The sequence below is a fragment of the Coregonus clupeaformis genome, chromosome 4, assembly GCF_020615455.1.
Source record: "Coregonus clupeaformis isolate EN_2021a chromosome 4, ASM2061545v1, whole genome shotgun sequence".
NCBI classification, from domain to species: Eukaryota; Metazoa; Chordata; class Actinopteri; order Salmoniformes; family Salmonidae; genus Coregonus; species Coregonus clupeaformis.
Window position 1 is genome coordinate 10,501,643 of NC_059195.1, and position 16,690 is coordinate 10,518,332.

The 16,690-nt window shown below is 44.9% G+C and overlaps 1 protein-coding gene across 2 annotated transcripts in view; it reads left to right on the forward strand.

Moving 5' to 3' along the window:
• LOC121551681 (myosin light chain kinase, smooth muscle) overlaps positions 1–16,690 on the forward strand; it is a 113,036-nt gene that overhangs the window by 62,228 nt on the left and 34,118 nt on the right. For both annotated transcript variants that reach the window (XM_041864397.2, XM_041864404.2), the window contains exons 12-18: positions 3,527–3,664; positions 7,352–7,549; positions 7,829–8,075; positions 8,557–8,637; positions 8,983–9,770; positions 11,287–11,403; positions 12,145–12,213. In XM_041864397.2, coding sequence (XP_041720331.1) covers positions 3,527–3,664; positions 7,352–7,549; positions 7,829–8,075; positions 8,557–8,637; positions 8,983–9,770; positions 11,287–11,403; positions 12,145–12,213 — 1,638 coding nt within the window. The remainder of the gene's footprint in view (positions 1–3,526; positions 3,665–7,351; positions 7,550–7,828; positions 8,076–8,556; positions 8,638–8,982; positions 9,771–11,286; positions 11,404–12,144; positions 12,214–16,690) is intronic.

The following is a 16,690-nucleotide window of genomic DNA, read 5'->3' on the forward strand; positions in this document are numbered from 1 at the left end:
GTTAATAGCTATTTAGGGCTCCAATGTTGCATTTCAGGAAACATATGCTCTCTGTTCCAGCATGCATTTTGTGTTTGTCCCAAATGGCACCCTATTTCCTTAAGTAGTGCACCACTTTTGACCATGGCCCTGATCAAAAGTAACGCACTATATAAGGAATTGGGGACCATTTGGGACAAAATCCTTGTCTATCAGCACACACAGGGCTTCATGGTGGAGGTTCAGCTTTATGTTTTGCTGGGGTAAACATTTGAAATACCATCATTTTCCCACACAGACAGTGCCACCACACATGCACTGTGAGTTAAGGATGCAGCACAGGCTGACCCTGACAGACAGATGGAGGGATATACTGCTAGTGTGACTGCTAGTACACCAACCATCTTGTTCATACATTAAGAACTAATGGCACACATTCATATTTAGTAGCAAAGAGAGCTAGAGTAGAGTGAGAGTGAGAGTGAAGGGTGTGAGAGAGAGAGAATAACAATAACAACTTAAAGGACATCCACAATCAACAAATGTGGTAAAGGAATCTGTTTGTAAACACTTTCTATAAAGTACATTTTCTATAAAGTCCTTTTATAATCCCTTTATAACACACTTATGTGTAACAGTATGACACTGATTATAAGCATCCATAGTAATCTGTATCTACAGATTAACCTTCACTCCGATCTGATAAATAGTACCTGAGTAAAGACTCTTTGCCTGTGTCTGTCACACACATCACTTATTTAGCTGCAGAACAATGCTTAATGCAGATGAGCAATCTGCAAGCCAAGTGACCGTTGATTTGCTTTGCAAGTTGGAATCATGACAACACTGAACATGTGAAAAGAAGTAGATGAGTGGATTGGTGCCAGTCTAATTGATGCCAGCGTAAGAGGTAGGGTGAGTCTGCTATGTTCAATAGGGATATTGTGGAAGAAGAGCCATAGCAGTGTTAGCTGTAAGTTAAGATAATCATGCATGTATCTACAGTATATGAATACTGTATATATAATAATAATAATATGCCATTTAGCAGACGCTTTTATCCAAAGCGACTACAGTCATGCGTGCATACATTTTTGTGTATGGGTGGTCCCGGGGATCGAACCCACTACCTTGGCGTTACAAGCGCCGTGCTCTACCAGCTGAGCTACAGAGGACCACAATGGTGTGATGGTTTATTTTTACAATAAGTGCCATTTATGTGGGAAATGCTCCATTCTTATATTGAATATTTTGGAATATTGCATGCCGCAGGATTGGTAGAGATTGTCCCACGTAGCTAGGATCCCTCCATTATTAGCTTTTGTTTAAAGTCATGATTTTGTGTGATGTGTAAACTGTTAGGAAGGCTCCTCGGATTACTAGAGGCTGAGTCCCAAATAGAACCCTATTCCCTACATAGCACACTACTTTTGACCAGGGCTGACCAGAATTTGGAATGCTGGCTGGGTCAGCAGTGAAGCAGGGCTGTTTAAGCAGCAGTGCTGATGGAAACATACTGGAGTTGCCTTGGATCTCCCTCTGGCATGCTGGATATGCATACAGACAGTGGGCTGTGTTATGACAAGCCTGCGTCCCTGTCTGTTGGGTCCTGACGTCCACAGGGTTAGAACCATTTAGATTTATGAACTTGGGGTGGGTGGGGGGAGGGGGGTTGACTACGTAGAACCAAACACCATACATGGTGAGCATGAATCAAGGAGCGAGGGCCAAAAAGTTCCCCTTGGTGTCTCGTTCTCTCTCTCTCTCTCTCTCTCTCTCTCTCTCTCGTACTCGTTCTCTCTCTCACAGCGAGGCTGAACTGTTTGGATGCCCAGGCTACCACGCTGTAACAGCGTGAAGCGAACCCATGCACATGCGCAGATACTGTGTGAGAGCGAAGTCTTGCGTCTCGCTCATCTCAATATCTGCGGTGCTGTTCGTTGCAATGTCCTTTAAGGACTAAAGTGTAATGATGAGTCAAGTAATTATATTTTGAACTCTCATGACTCTCAAAGACCTTGGCAGGAACATCGCCCCTATGGTCGTCTTTAATGAGATTATTCCAGTGTTTGCATATTCAGGGCATGTACCTTGCATGTTTGCCAAGAACATCACAATATGGGGAGTTGACTACGTAGAACCAAAAACCATACATGGTGAGCATGAATCAAAGAGCGAGGACCAAAATGCTGTTAATGTTCAGGATGTGTCTAGTATTCATAGTCTGCATTCTAAATGGCACCCTATTCCCTATGTAGGACAGTACTTTTTACCAGGGCCCATAGGGCTCTGGTCAAAGGTAGTGTCCTCTTTAGTGCGCTAAATAGGGAAAACTGCTATTTGGGATGCAGACACCATCAGAGATGGTAGAGAAATCGAGACACCGCACTCCCTTATTTTTTTCTTACACTAACAGGAACCGTAACCATTTTTTTCCAATGGTAAAATGTCTGAGTTCATTTCTCCACCATCTTTTATAGCATTGCTTTGTGCTCCAGATGGCAAGTCCATATGAGGATCAGGTGTACTTGTGACGTTCTGCTCCATAGCCTCTGGAAGTGTTCAGACAGTGGCTGCTGCTGCAGCACCTATATATGCTTGGCTGCCAATGTCATTAAGAACATAAACAGTTTTCCACAGATTCTTTGGCATGGGTTCTTCAGTACTTTAGGTTTCAGATGTCCTGCGGTACACTGCCAGACAGCTCATTTCCTGATATAGGAGAGCTCTTGCTCTCTCCCAGAAGGTTATCTTTTTCTGAACGAGCAGAGACTCCCATGAGACGCACAGGGAGTTTGTTAACATCAGCATGTTCCTCATTGTGTTTCTAAATCACCACGACTGCATCCCAAATGGCTCCCTATATAGTGCACTACTTTTGACCATGGGCTCTGGTCAAAAGTAGTGCACTATATGGGGTGCCATTTGGGATGCATTTTAAGAAATCTACTCCAGCCTCTATATATAGTATTCCAAGAGTCCATCTTGAATAACTATTTATTTACATGACTGTGAAGGAGAGACCTTGACTTGGAGTAGACTCTCTTAATATAGTGTATTTAACTGTGAAGCAAGTAATGTAATGTCTTTCTGTTCATTTGCCATTCCATTCAAACTTCCAATAGCCTGCGCTGATTGACGATTGCACACACCCAACTACTAGTTGTCTTGTTAATAGTTTATTGGTTGTTGGTTGTTTCATTTCACACTGGCGGACTGACACAGGCGCACATGATATTAGCTAATGAAGGAATGTAATTTTTAACCTGTGTGTCAGAAGTGTTTGGAGAGTCCTCCAAGCAAGGTGATGTTTTTACTGCTAATGGTTTTTACTTGCTCTGCATTTTTAAAATAAATGAAGTAATTTTGAACCTCTATCTGTTGTTTTTAAGCCTTTTAACTGTTAGTGTAGGCCAGCCCCCCACGATGACAGTCAACTGGGGGAAAGTTAACTGTTGTTGGTTCTCTTCGCTTAGTGTGCTGTTCAGTGAACTACTCATGTTCCTGTTCTGTAAAAAGTAACCCTGCAAATGTTGTTACATTTCAGCTAAGAAAAGTGCCAAGAGGACGGAACCTCCAAATGCAGTTGACATCAAGAAGCCATCGGCCCCTGTATTTCTCAGAGGTCTGAAGGATCTAAAAGTCATGGATGGTAGCCAAGTCATCATGACCGTGGAGGTGACGGGTAAGAGAAGGCCTCTCCCGGGTCGTATTCATTAGGCACCAAACGGAAGAAAACAGACTGAAACAGGGGGGGGACTACCTGGACTAGTCCAATAAGAAGTGCTTTTTTTTCACTGTTAAAAAATAATTGCTTATTTTTGCTTTACGTTGAAAAACATTTTGCTGTGGTGCACCCCAATGAATACAACCCTGGTGGGTGTCTCGTATTGGCCCTCATTCCCATTAACCATTCGTTTTGTTTGTTTTCAGCGACTGTTTGCTTTAGACGCTGGTATTTCCTGCTCGGCCCCCCAGAGATACTTGTTTGGTTTTCGGGTGTTTTCTACATTTGCATTTCCTTCCAATGTTTGACCTGAGGAGATGGGTTGACTCTCAGAGTATTATCACTTATTATTATTATATAATCTTCATCATCCAACTGAGGTTGTTTGCATGGGGGAGTAGTCGCTAGTAATACGCTGTATGATTTACATTATTCTAGGGCTAGTCTTTTAATGTAAATAGTGTTGGAGCAGGAGCGTTTCTTGCTGTATTTTCTTATGAAGATTTATGATAGCAGTACTCCACATGCATTTTATTTAGATCATGCCTATGTGAAAAATGCATACAATTATGCAAGACAATTGTATATCATAGAATGTGTTATGTAATACAACCCTCATAACACCATGTTACTGTAGGGCACACTTTAAAGTGATAGTTCACCCAAATTACAAAATGATATATTAGTTTCCTTACTCAGTAAGCTGTCTGTGGACAAGGTAAGACCGAAATCCATGCTTTGGTTTTGTTTACCTGGCCACTGTCTCCAAATGCTTACTTTTTTGCATTTTTGTCCAAAAACCAATGCAAGTCAATATTCCATATTAGCATTTTTCGTGTTTCATATCCAAATCAGGGTTGGGGTCAATTCTTAATTTCAGAATTCAATTAAATCCATTAGTTGAAATTTGAATTGGCCACACCCTACAGGAAGCAGAATTGGAATTAGAGGAAGTAGAACCAATTCAAAGAAATTCGACTGACATATGAAACATACAGTGGGGGAAAAAGTATTTAGTCAGCCACCAATTGTGCAAGTTCTCCCACTTAAAAAGATGAGAGAGGCCTGTAATTTTCATCATAGGTACACGTCAACTATGACAGACAAATTGAGAAAAAAAATCCAGAAAATCACATTGTAGGATTTTTTATGAATTTATTTGCAAATTATGGTGGAAAATAAGTATTTGGTCACCTACAAACAAGCAAGATTTCTGGCTCTCACAGACCTGTAACTTCTTCTTTAAGAGGCTGCTCTGTCCTCCACTCGTTACCTGAATTAATGGCACCTGTTTGAACTTGTTATCAGTATAAAAGACACCTGTCCACAACCTCAAACAGTCACACTCCAAACTCCACTATAGCCAAGACCAAAGAGCTGTCAAAGGACACCAGAAACAAAATTGTAGACCTGCACCAGGCTGGGAAGACTGAATCTGCAATAGGTAAGCAGCTTGGTTTGAAGAAATCAACTGTGGGAGCAATTATTAGGAAATGGAAGACATACTGATACACACTGATAATCTCCCTCGATCTGGGGCTCCACGCAAGATCTCACCCCGTGGGGTCAAAATGATCACAAGAACGGTGAGCAAAAATCCCAGAACCACACGGGGGGACCTAGTGAATGACCTGCAGAGAGCTGGGACCAAAGTAACAAAGCCTACCATCAGTAACACACTAAGCCGCCAGGGACTCAAATCCTGCAGTGCCAGACGTGTCCCCCTGCTTAAGCCAGTACATGTCCAGGCCCGTCTGAAGTTTGCTAGAGTGCATTTGGATGATCCAGAAGAGGTTTGGGAGAATGTCATATGGTCAGATGAAACCAAAATAGAACTTTTTGGTAAAAACTCAACTCGTCGTGTTTGGAGGACAAATAATGCTGAGTTGCATCCAAAGAACACCATACCTACTGTGAAGCATGGGAGTGGAAACATCATGCTTTGGGGCTGTTTTTCTGCAAAGGGACCAGGACGACTGATCCGTGTAAAGGAAAGAATGAATGGGGCCATGTATCGTGAGATTTTGAGTGAAAACCTCCTTCCATCAGCAAGGGCATTGAAGATGAAACGTGGCTGGGTCTTTCAGCATGACAATGATCCCAAAACACACCGCCCGGGCAACGAAGGAGTGGCTTCGTAAGAAGCATTTCAAGGTCCTGGAGTGGCCTAGCCAGTCTCCAGATCTCAACCCCGTAGAAAATCTTTGGAGGGAGTTGAAAGTCCGTGTTGCCCAGCGACAGCCCCAAAACATCACTGCTCTAGAGGAGATCTGCATGGAGGAATGGGCCAAAATACCAGCAACAGTGTGTGAAAACCTTGTGAAGACTTACAGAAAACGTTTGACCTGTGTCATTGCCAACAAAGGGTATATAACAAAGTATTGAGAAACTTTTGTAATTGAGCAAATACTTATTTTCCACCATAATTTGCAAATAAATTCATAAAAAATCCTACAATGTGATTTTCTGGATTTTTTTTCTCATTTTGTCTGTCATAGTTGACGTGTACCTATGATGAAAATTACAGGCCTCTCTCATCTTTTTAAGTGGGAGAACTTGCACAATTGGTGGCTGACTAAATATTTTTTTCCCCACTGTAAGTCTCATTCCACTGGCAAATATTTTTGACAAAAGCATCTGCCACCTCTTACTTAAACAATAAGGCGCGGGAGGAGGGGGTGCTATATGGCCAATATACCATGGCCAAGGGCTGTTCTTATGCATGATGCAACGCGGAGTGCCTGGATGCAGCCTTTAGCCGTGGTATATTGGCCATATCACAAATCCCAGAGGTGCCTTATTGCTATTATAAACTGGTTACCAACGTAACTAGAACAGTAAAAATAAAGGTTTTGTCATACCCATGGTATATGGTCTGATATGCCATGGCTGTCAGCCAATCAGCATTCAGGCCTCGAACCACCCAGTTTATAATAAAGAAAAGATACCATTTCAAATATTAGTTTGATTATAACTCCGATGTCTAACAGTATTTTGTTTGTATTTTTCCCTTGAGATGTAAGGTCAAAGATGGTAGATAATTGAAGACATCCCATAAAGGCAGTTCAGGTCTACTTAAAGGAAAGATTCATCCATTTTGAATGTTATATTGCATTTGTGCATCTCTGAGTGATGTTCTATCGATTTCCAGGGGTAATTTCATGTTTTCATGTGTATCTGAGCTAATTGCCATTCAAGCAGGCAGAAATACAGCCAGGAAATGACCCTAGGAATTGATAGAACATCGCTCGGAGATGCACAAATACGATATAACATTCAAAATGGTTGAATTTTTCCTTCTAAAGGGGTGGCTCTCCCATAGGCAATAATGCAATAGTAGTTGGTCTGGTCTTAGTTCATTGACTGTATATGAACCAGAAAAAAGGTGTGCATAACACATGCATAATGATGTATTGAATAAATTATCCATTTGAATTTCATTGAATTAAATTATACTTTTTATTCCAATTCTGCTTCCTGTGGGGTATGGCCAATTGAATAATTGAATTGGAATTAAAGACTAATTCGCAACCCTGGTCAAAACCATCTTAAAGTAGCTTTATTGATCTACACAATCAATTTTAGACACTTTGAGATGATTTGGACTGGAAACACAAGGTTTAATGTGACATTTTGTGGTCTTAGGGAATCCACATCCAGAGATTGTGTGGCTCCACAATGGGAAGGAGATCCAGGAGTTGGAGGACTTCCACTTTGAGCGGAAGGGGAACCAATGCAGTCTGTTCATCCAGGAAGTCTTCCCTGAGGACACTGGGAAATACACCTGTGAGGCGTGGAACGAAGTAGGAGAGGTTCGCACTGAGGTCTCACTCACTGTACAAGGTAGGCTAGTAGCCTAGGTGAAATTGTATGTATTAAACATCTCTAGCAGATGTAGTTTATGCCTAAGGTTACAAAATCCGGGTGACTTTCCCCAAATTCCCAGGTTATCCAGAAATCCCGGTTGGAAAATTCCTGGAATCAGGACTGATAAACTGGAAATCCGAGAATTCTCAAACTTGGATTTTCTGGAAAACCTGGGAATTTTTGGAAAAGTTACCAGAATTATGCAACCCTGTTCATGCCATAATGACCTGTTGGTTATCCATGTCTGTCGTCCAGAGCCCCAGGACGGGGTCCAGCCCTGGTTCATCACAAAGCCGAAGCCCACCACTGCCTACCTGGGGCAGAATGTCCTGCTGTCCTGTGCCATCGCTGGGGACCCCTTCCCCCAGTGGAGCTGGATGAAGCAGGGCCAGGTGGTGACCACTGACCTGGACTATGAGATACTGCAGAAGGAGGATGTGGTGTCCCTGCTCATTAGACGAGTCAGGTCCCACCACGCCGGGGATTACGAGATCATCCTCAGGTAGGCTTCTGCATCCCAAATTGCACCCTATTCCCTATGAAGTACATTCCTGGTCATCTGGTCAAAAGTAGGGCACTTCATAGGGAATAGGGTGCCATTTTGGGACATACTGGAGTGGAGGACTCCTTATACAGTAGATTACTCACTTCTGTAGTATCTGGAGAAGGAGCTGTTTATGTTGGAACACAGTAACAATGTAATTTACAGTATAACGTACTATAAGCTACTACTACTTGTACGCCTCTGACATCTTATGGAACATTTGAATGTTTAACTTTAAATCTGTTTTGATTGGTTATTATAATACATGGGTTAGGGTTACATGTTGAAAAGTAATGTTAAGGTAATCTAAAACCAGCATCACTGAGACACAAAAACCCTCTTGATGCTGTCCTTTTAGAGGGATTTGGTCTGAAAGGACCAGTTAAATTAAAACACCCCCTCCCCAGTTTTCCATTCCGTTTCTCATCCTCTCTTCTAGGAACAAAGTGGGTGACTGCAGTTGTGTTGCCGCTCTGGTGGTCAGTGAGGGTGCAGTGGTGTCCAGTGGAGAGCACCAAACGTATGTAGCTAGCTAGCCTACTACTTCACTGTCAAGGCCCCTCAGCCTGTGCTATTTTTGACTTCCCTTCTCCCCCTCCCCAGACCCCAGTTTCAAATCCGCTTAATCCCTGAATATAACCAAATAAATAGTTTACAGTACCTCCTCCAGCTGTGCCATTGTTCAAAGCCTGGGGGCTGGGGCCCCGTTCAGGGTGCATGCCCTTATAAGGCTACTGAAGTCATCTCTGATGTAACATGTTGAGTTGTGGTTCCCCCCCAATTAACCAGTGGAGGCCGGCCGGGGCTTTTAAACGACCCCTGTTGTTTTCCTCTTCCGCACCTCTCTCTCACTGTGCTGCTGCAGCCCTGAGCCTTGTCAGCGTGTGGGAGGAGTGGACGGGACAGTGCGAGGCAGAGGAGCACCAAGCAGCAGCACTAGCAACAGCTCCATTCAGCAGCAGGGGTCAGAAGAGCCTAGTGCAGCCCGAGGACTCCTGAAGAGGCGCGTGGAGACCAAGGAGCACCGCGAGGACCAGATCCGCCTGCAGGAGGCTGAGCAGCGTGACTTCCGCACGGTGCTGGGCAGGAAAGTCACCACCAAGAGCATCTCCGAGGAGGACCTGAAGGAGATCACGGCGGAACAGATGGACTTCAGGGGCCAGCTCCAGCCCAGAGGGGTCAAGCCCCTGTCTGAAGATGAGAGGAAGGTCAACGCTCCTGCGCAGGTGGACTTCAGAGATGTCCTGGGAAAAAAAGGGGGCACAGCCGCCACCTCCCTGAAACCAGGCACCGCTCCTACCGAGAAAGGGGAGCCTACAGATTTCAGATCGGTTCTGGCCAACAAGAAGAATCAGAGGAGCTTGGAGAAGAATGGGGAGAGCCCTGCTCCAGCAACAACAACACCGAAAGACCCTGTTGCCACTGAGAAGGAGAAGAACGCCATCAACTGCGTGGCTGGTGGGATTATAGATAAGAGTAACAACATTGGAAAGGAGCCTTCGTTCAGTCAGAACCTGAGTGATATGAGCGTGGTGGACGGGGCTTGCCTGAGGCTACATTGCCAAGTGACCTGTGACCCCCCAGCTACTATTACCTGGACTCTAGACGGGAAGGTCATCAAGCCCTCCAAGTTCATCAAGCTGTCCAACGAAGGTAAGTATGTGGCTCGCTACTAGGCCGACCATGGCTGCGTCCCAAATGGCACCCTATTCCGTTTTTATAGTGTACTACTTTCAGAGTTCACTACATAGGGAATGGGAATAGGGTGCCATTTGGGACGCATCCCATTTAATTAATGTATTGTTCATGTGTTTGAGGAGGCTTGGCTTCTAATATTAGAAAGTAGTGTGTCTGACAGACAGTGATGTGACAGAGTATCCCCTCTTGCACCGATGCATTACAGGCATTTGATATGGGATATGATGGAAACATATCCCTTTACATAGAGGGAGTCGATGTTATCATAGTGCTGATATGTTTTGTACTGGGTGTTTTGTAATCGTTTCCTTGTAAAAAGCCCCACATTTTAAAAGGTGGTATAAATAGAATATAGAGTAAGAATGGCAAAAGGATTCCCTGTTTCTGGGCTCCTGGGGGTCCCTGACACACCTACAACATGTCCCAAATGGCACCCTATTCCCTAAATTGTGCACTACAAAAGTAGTACACTACATAGGGAATGGGGTGTCATTTGGGACACGTACATCCATAATCCCTGCTCTGTTATTTGAGGTAGTTTGATGTGTTGATGCAGATGCCTGATACTCTGGCCGTCTTGCCCCAGTATAAGTCAGTCCAGTTAGAGTGCATCTGTATGGGGATAACAGTTAGTCCATAGTTTAGGTTTGTCCTTGTGGCAGCAGGGGGTAGGGGGTTGCTCTGGGCCCATAGCTTGACGATAACAACAGCAAGTTGCCTGTCTGTTATTGAGTGCAACCGAATGACGCCCTGGACCAGAGCTAGGGGTAAGGGCTAAATAACAAGACGATCAACGGGCAGCAGCACAGTAACATAATAACTAGGCACACTGCTCAACCGCCAGCTGTTATTTCCTGTCAAACAGCCCCATATCCCAACCGTCACACAGCCAAGTCGGGGCCTTTTGTAATGAAATAATGGAATCATATCTAGGTGACCCTCCAGGTCATGTTTATTCAAATTTTAGTGTCACTGTGGGTCATGCTGAAGAATGCATAGCTTCAGGCTCTGAGAGGGAAGTTTTTTATTTTTCTCATTTACGTCCCACCATAGCAAATGTAGTATGTGAGTTATGTCCTCATGGAGCCGTAGGTTGGTAATGGAGGCTACTCTGGCTACAGTTGTCTGTGTGTACTGTGGGCCACTGTGGCTGGGTGTGTGTACTGTGGGCCACTGTGGCTGGGTGTGTGTGTGTGTACTGGGGGCCACTCTGGCTGGGTGTGTGTACTGGGGGCCACTGTGGCTGTGTGTGTACTGGGGGCCACTGTGGCTGGGTGTGTGTGTGTGTGTGTACTGGGGGCCACTGTGGTTATGGTTGTGTGTGTGTGTGTACTGGGGGCCAATGTGGATATGATTGTGTGTGTGTACTGGGGCCACTGTGACGAAGTTTCCTTTTGTACTGGGGCTACTCTAGCTAAGGTCCTCTGTGTGTGTGTGTGTGTGTGTGTGTGTGTGTGTGTTTTTCCTGCAGGAGGCCTGTGCTCCTTGACCATCGACAAGGCCCTGCCCGAGGACGAGGGCCAGTACAAGTGCCGGGCGGAGAACTCGGCCGGTAAAGCAGAGTGTTCCTGCATGGTGCTGGTGGATGGTGAGTTGTTCCAGGCTGCCATGACCCACTCCCATGAGTCCCCCTTGGCCTCCTGGCCACCCCGGCGTCATCCCAGGCACTTCCTGCAATTACAGCGGCCAGATTAGCCGAGCTGGAGTCCCTGTTCCAGGCTCCCACTGCACGTCCGCCTCTCCCAGCCCCCCAGCACTCACTAACAGGCCTGGATCAAAACATTAGGCAGGCACGCACGGTTCAATCCTAGTTTTAGATTCATTCGCAATACACATTAGTTGAACTTTCGCATACTTCTACTACTGTTGACGTCAATTCAAAAGTATGAGATTATCCAAAGTGATTTAGCAAAGCGAGTCGAGATCAAATGTTTTGCAAGAGAGACAAAGATAGATACAGGGGCATATCTCAATGATTCAGTCCACTTTAAATAGTCCATTGGAAATCATTGCATTTTTAACATGACTGGTTCATTTCATGAATGGTTCATTGTCCATATGGTCTATACACATTTGACATTGCTCGTTCTGATATTCTTTATTTGTACTTTTGGGATTATGCGCATTGTTTTGGATTACTGCACTATTGGCGCTAGAAACACAAGCGACCAATACACTTTGTTGATTTCTAAAAAGTACTGTAAGAGACTATGGTTAGTTTGTTGTTACTGATAAAATTCATAGGGATCATTTTTAGCATTAAACAAATGGAAATGATAATGTATGGGAATAAGTGGCCTGAAACATGTTTATTTTTCCTCTCCTGTAGATCCTACAGACACAAACTCGACAGCAGCTGACAAGAAGAGCAAGAAGCCATCCATCCCTACCTCCGAGAGTGAGTTTCCAAAATATGCTTATTTCCCAAAAAGGAGCGGCGTGGGATATGCCTTTCCCACTGCTGCAGCCTGCCTGCCTCCGCGAGTTGGGGCACTTTATAGCATGTGAACAAAAAATCTAATATATTTTCTTACCCTGTAATCGGCTTGCAGTATGTAGAGAACGAAGCACAGAAATAAGATGTAAATCGCGATCAGTAAATGTTTTATCTGAAGTAGGTTCAATTTACGCTACTGGAAAAGATTACTGAGAAGATGTGCTTATCTTAATAGTCATCTTAATCTTTCCAAGCTGGAGGAACGTGTAGGTAGTGATACAGAGTTATGTGCTATACCCCTGCACATTCTTTTCCATATGATTTAATTATGTAAGGTATTAGCCTGTAAAAGAAGCCAGCTGAATCCTCCTTCTGAATCAAGCATGCAGATCTCCCTTTACATAAAAGGCTTTGGATCAGGCACACTTAGTGCTGAGCATGAAGCATGTCCGTTTAGCCCTCCAGCCTGGATGGTTTCTTCCCGGGGTCAGAGGCCACTACGACACCCCTCTCCTCTGTGATGTTTGACAGAACTAATTGACTGCAGTTTGTCTTTAAGCCCAGGACACTCGCTGGCACTTAAAACAAGCCCAAGGAGGGAGGGAGAGGGAAGTCAAGCGGGAAAAAGAGGAGAGGGAGGGAGAGCGAGTGAGAGACCCTTTGCATGGCTGCCCCGCTTACTCAACCTCCTCTCCCGAACTTCCATGTAAGGCTTGCATCTGCCTGTTCCTCAGCCATCTCTTGATTCAACCAGACGCACATGCTCCGGCCTCTTTTTCCAATACTTGGAGGTTCTGCAGAAAATCTGCCAGCTTTGGGATACGCTTTTGTCCTGCTGGAATGTGGCCTGAGCCAAACAAGATCCAAAACTCAGAGCTGTAGGATAGTTTGGAGCATTTTAATAAAAGCAGGAGGCTGAGACCTGACATGAGAGCCCCAGATTTATTAAGGCTATTCTCTTTTTATGTTGGATTCCCAAGTAGGATAGATTTGAAACAAGTAAAATGTTTTCAATTCCGGTGTTGGCTAGAGTTGGGTATAATTCTGTTTTTAGAATGACTCATTCACAACAATGTTCCCATGGGGTATTGGATGTCATGTGAAGCTATAACCCTGATTGTGATAGTTGGTGTCAATGCTTATACTGTAGTTCTTAAATATTGTTATTTTACATGGTACTAGAAAGCAAGCCTTGCTACAATATAAAGCAGTGGTGAAATACTGATTCATCACTGTGCCCAGCAAATAAAATGGTGCTAATTGATTGAATCCTGCAATGGCTTATTGTAGCTAAATGTAACATTCGTTTTATAGCTAAATTCTATAGCTAGAGGACTCCTGATATCCTCAGGAGTGATAAGTATAATTTTTGTCTTTATCTGTTGTGGTCTAGTACTGTCTTTTTGCTAGCTAGGGCCATCTACTTTAAGTGCTGCCTGTCTTCCCAGTGACCTACTTGGTGTGTGAACTGCTGACTGCTCATAATTTGCAGATAGTTGTTGACACATCAACCAGGATCAAGGGGCAGAGCAATTTGTGACTTGTTTTGCTCCTCTCCTAAAGAAAGCAATACTCGACTCATCTAACGTCAAAAACTATATACCTGTATCCCTTCTTTCCAAAACACTTGAGCGTGCTGTCTCTGATCAACTTTCTCGTTATCTCTCTCAGAACGATGTTCTTGACCCTAACCAGTCAGGCTTCAAGACTGGTCACTCAACCGAGACTGCTCTTCTCTGTGTCACGGAGGATATCTGCACTGCCAAAGCTGACTCTCTCTCCTCTGTTCTCATCCTCCTAGATCTATCCACTGCCTTCAACACCATGAACCATCAGATCCTCCTCTCCACCCTCTCAGGGCTGGGCGTCTCAGGCTATGCACACTCTTGGATTGCATCCTACCTGGCAGGCCGCTCCTACCAGGTGACGTGGAGAGGATCTGTGTCTGCACCACGTACTCTCACTACTGGTGTCCCCCAGGGCTCGGTTCAAGGCCCTCTCCTTTTCTCTCTATACACCAAGTTACTTGGCTCCGATATATCCTCACGTTGTCTCTCCTATCATTGCTATGCGGATGACACTCAACTACTTTTCTCCTTTACCCCCTTCTGACACCCAGGTGGTGACACGTATCTCTTTGTGCCTGGCAGATATCTCAACTTGGATGTCGGCCCACCACCTCGTGCTCAACCTCGACGGAACTGCTTTTCCTCCCAGGGAAGGCCTGCCCGCTCAAAGACCTCTCCATCACGGTTGACAACTCAACAGTGTCGCCCTCCCAGAGTGCAAAGAACCTTGGCGTGACCCTGGACAACACCCTGTCGTTCTTTGCAAACATCAAAGCAGTGACCCGCTCCTGCAGGTTCATGCTCTACAACATCCGTAGAGTATGACCCTACCTCATACAGGAAGTGCCGCAGGTCCTAATCCAGGCACTTTTCCTTTCCTGTCTGGACTACTGCAACTCGCTGTTGGCTGGGCTCCCCGCTTGTGCCATCAAACCCCTGCAACTTATCCAGAACGCAGAAGCCCGCCTGGTTTTCAACCTTCCCAAGTTCTCTCATGTCACCCCGCTCCTCCGCACACTCAAACCCTACACCGCAACCCGAGCACTCTGTTCTGCCACCTCAGGTCTCATGGCCATCCCACCCACTACGGGAGGGCAGCTCCCGCTCAGCCCAGTCCAAGCTCTTCTCTGTCCTGGCACCCCAATGGTGGAACCAGCTTCCCCCTGAAGCTAGGACAGCAGAGTCCCTGCCCATCTTCCGAAAACATCTGAAATCTTACCTCTTCAAACAGTATCTTAAATAATCCTCCTCAACACTTAACCAGCACTTGCGCTTGACCCCACCCCCCCTTCTAGCTCTGACTCTACTGATACCTACGTTGAGGAACAATGTACTTTCTATGCCTGTGATATGTGTTTGTCCTACCTAGCTATCTTAAGATGAGTGCACTAACTGTAAATCGCTCTGGATAAGAGCGTCTGCTAAATGACACATGTAAATGTTTTGATTCAGATTCTCATCCAGATGCATGGTCGTATTACTTCCAAGTGCTTCAGAGAGTGGGCTATTGATGGTATCAGCCATGTTATGGTTTTTATAAAGCAGTCCCTGTTGCTCGTGCTTGTGTGTTATCTAACTACAGTCACAGAGCGTGGTGAGCCATGGGAAATGTGTCAGTGGTGTAGTGCTATGAAAACAAGCAGCTTTTACATCCCCGCTGGAACCCCTAACCCCTACTATCCTAACCCCTACTGACTCTAACCCCTAAACATTTATTTAACTTGAGCTCGGGGGCACAGTCCAGCACTGCAGGGTCCTGGAGAGCTCAGAATGCACTGTCCCATCTGGACGCTCAACCTCTCCTTTACCTCATATCAAACTGCTTTCATCTGTGCCTCTATTCCTTTCGACAGCCTGTAACAATGCTAGACAAGTGAGATGTAATGTTCTCCCTCTATTATGACGGATATGGTGCTCATCAGGTAATTCAATGGTTTTGGAGCTGCTGTTTCTCTAGATGCCGTGTAATTCTTTTTTTTAAAGATTGTGACACAGGCCTGTGCAATGCAATGTCTCCACATTGTCTAAACACAATGAAAGTAGAGGGAACTGACTCCAAGCCTGTGAGAAGGAACCAGATCAGGGGTGCACATCCCTCTGTGGAAGGGTTAAGGCCAGACTTCTTTTGAAAGCTTCAACACGTCTCTGACTGGGTAACATGGTGCAACTGCTCTACAGCTCACAAATTGACCATGAGCCTTCAAGGCTTGATATCCTGGGTGCTGGCATAAGAACGGTTTAGTAGCAAGTAGTTGAGAATTCTCCACTCCACGATATGTACATCACATCTCAATGGATTGTGTCCATTGTATCGCGTCCACATGCTTCCCATCCGAAACAGTTCGGAACAGTGCGTATATTATGATGACATTTTGTGACGTTTTGGTCTTCGGCAAGGTTTTTTTTCAGCTGTTCGTGTACAAATTTAACGAGGCAAGCCAAAGTCTATGCCCCTTCGTTGATTGGTCAACAGTAGGGATTCTTAAATAAAGTTTGTCATTCATGGAGAGACATTGTTTTCATGCAAAACATTTCACTTGAGCAAAACTGCACCAAACATCTTAGTTGGATGTAAATTTGTGCGACTAAGACCACCTTGACAAAAACGTCAACATGTAATGAGATTTCTTGAGTTACACTACATGACCAAAAGTATGTGGACACCTGCTCGTCAAACATCTCATTCCAAAATCATGGGCATTAAGATGGAGTTGGTCCCCCCTTTGCTGCTACAACAGCCTTCACACTTCTGGGAAGGCTTTCCACTAGATGTTGGAACATTGCTGCGGGGACTTGCTTCCATTCAGCCACTGATGTTGGGCGATGAGGCCTGGCTCGCAGTCGGCGTTCCAATTCATTCCAAAGGTGTT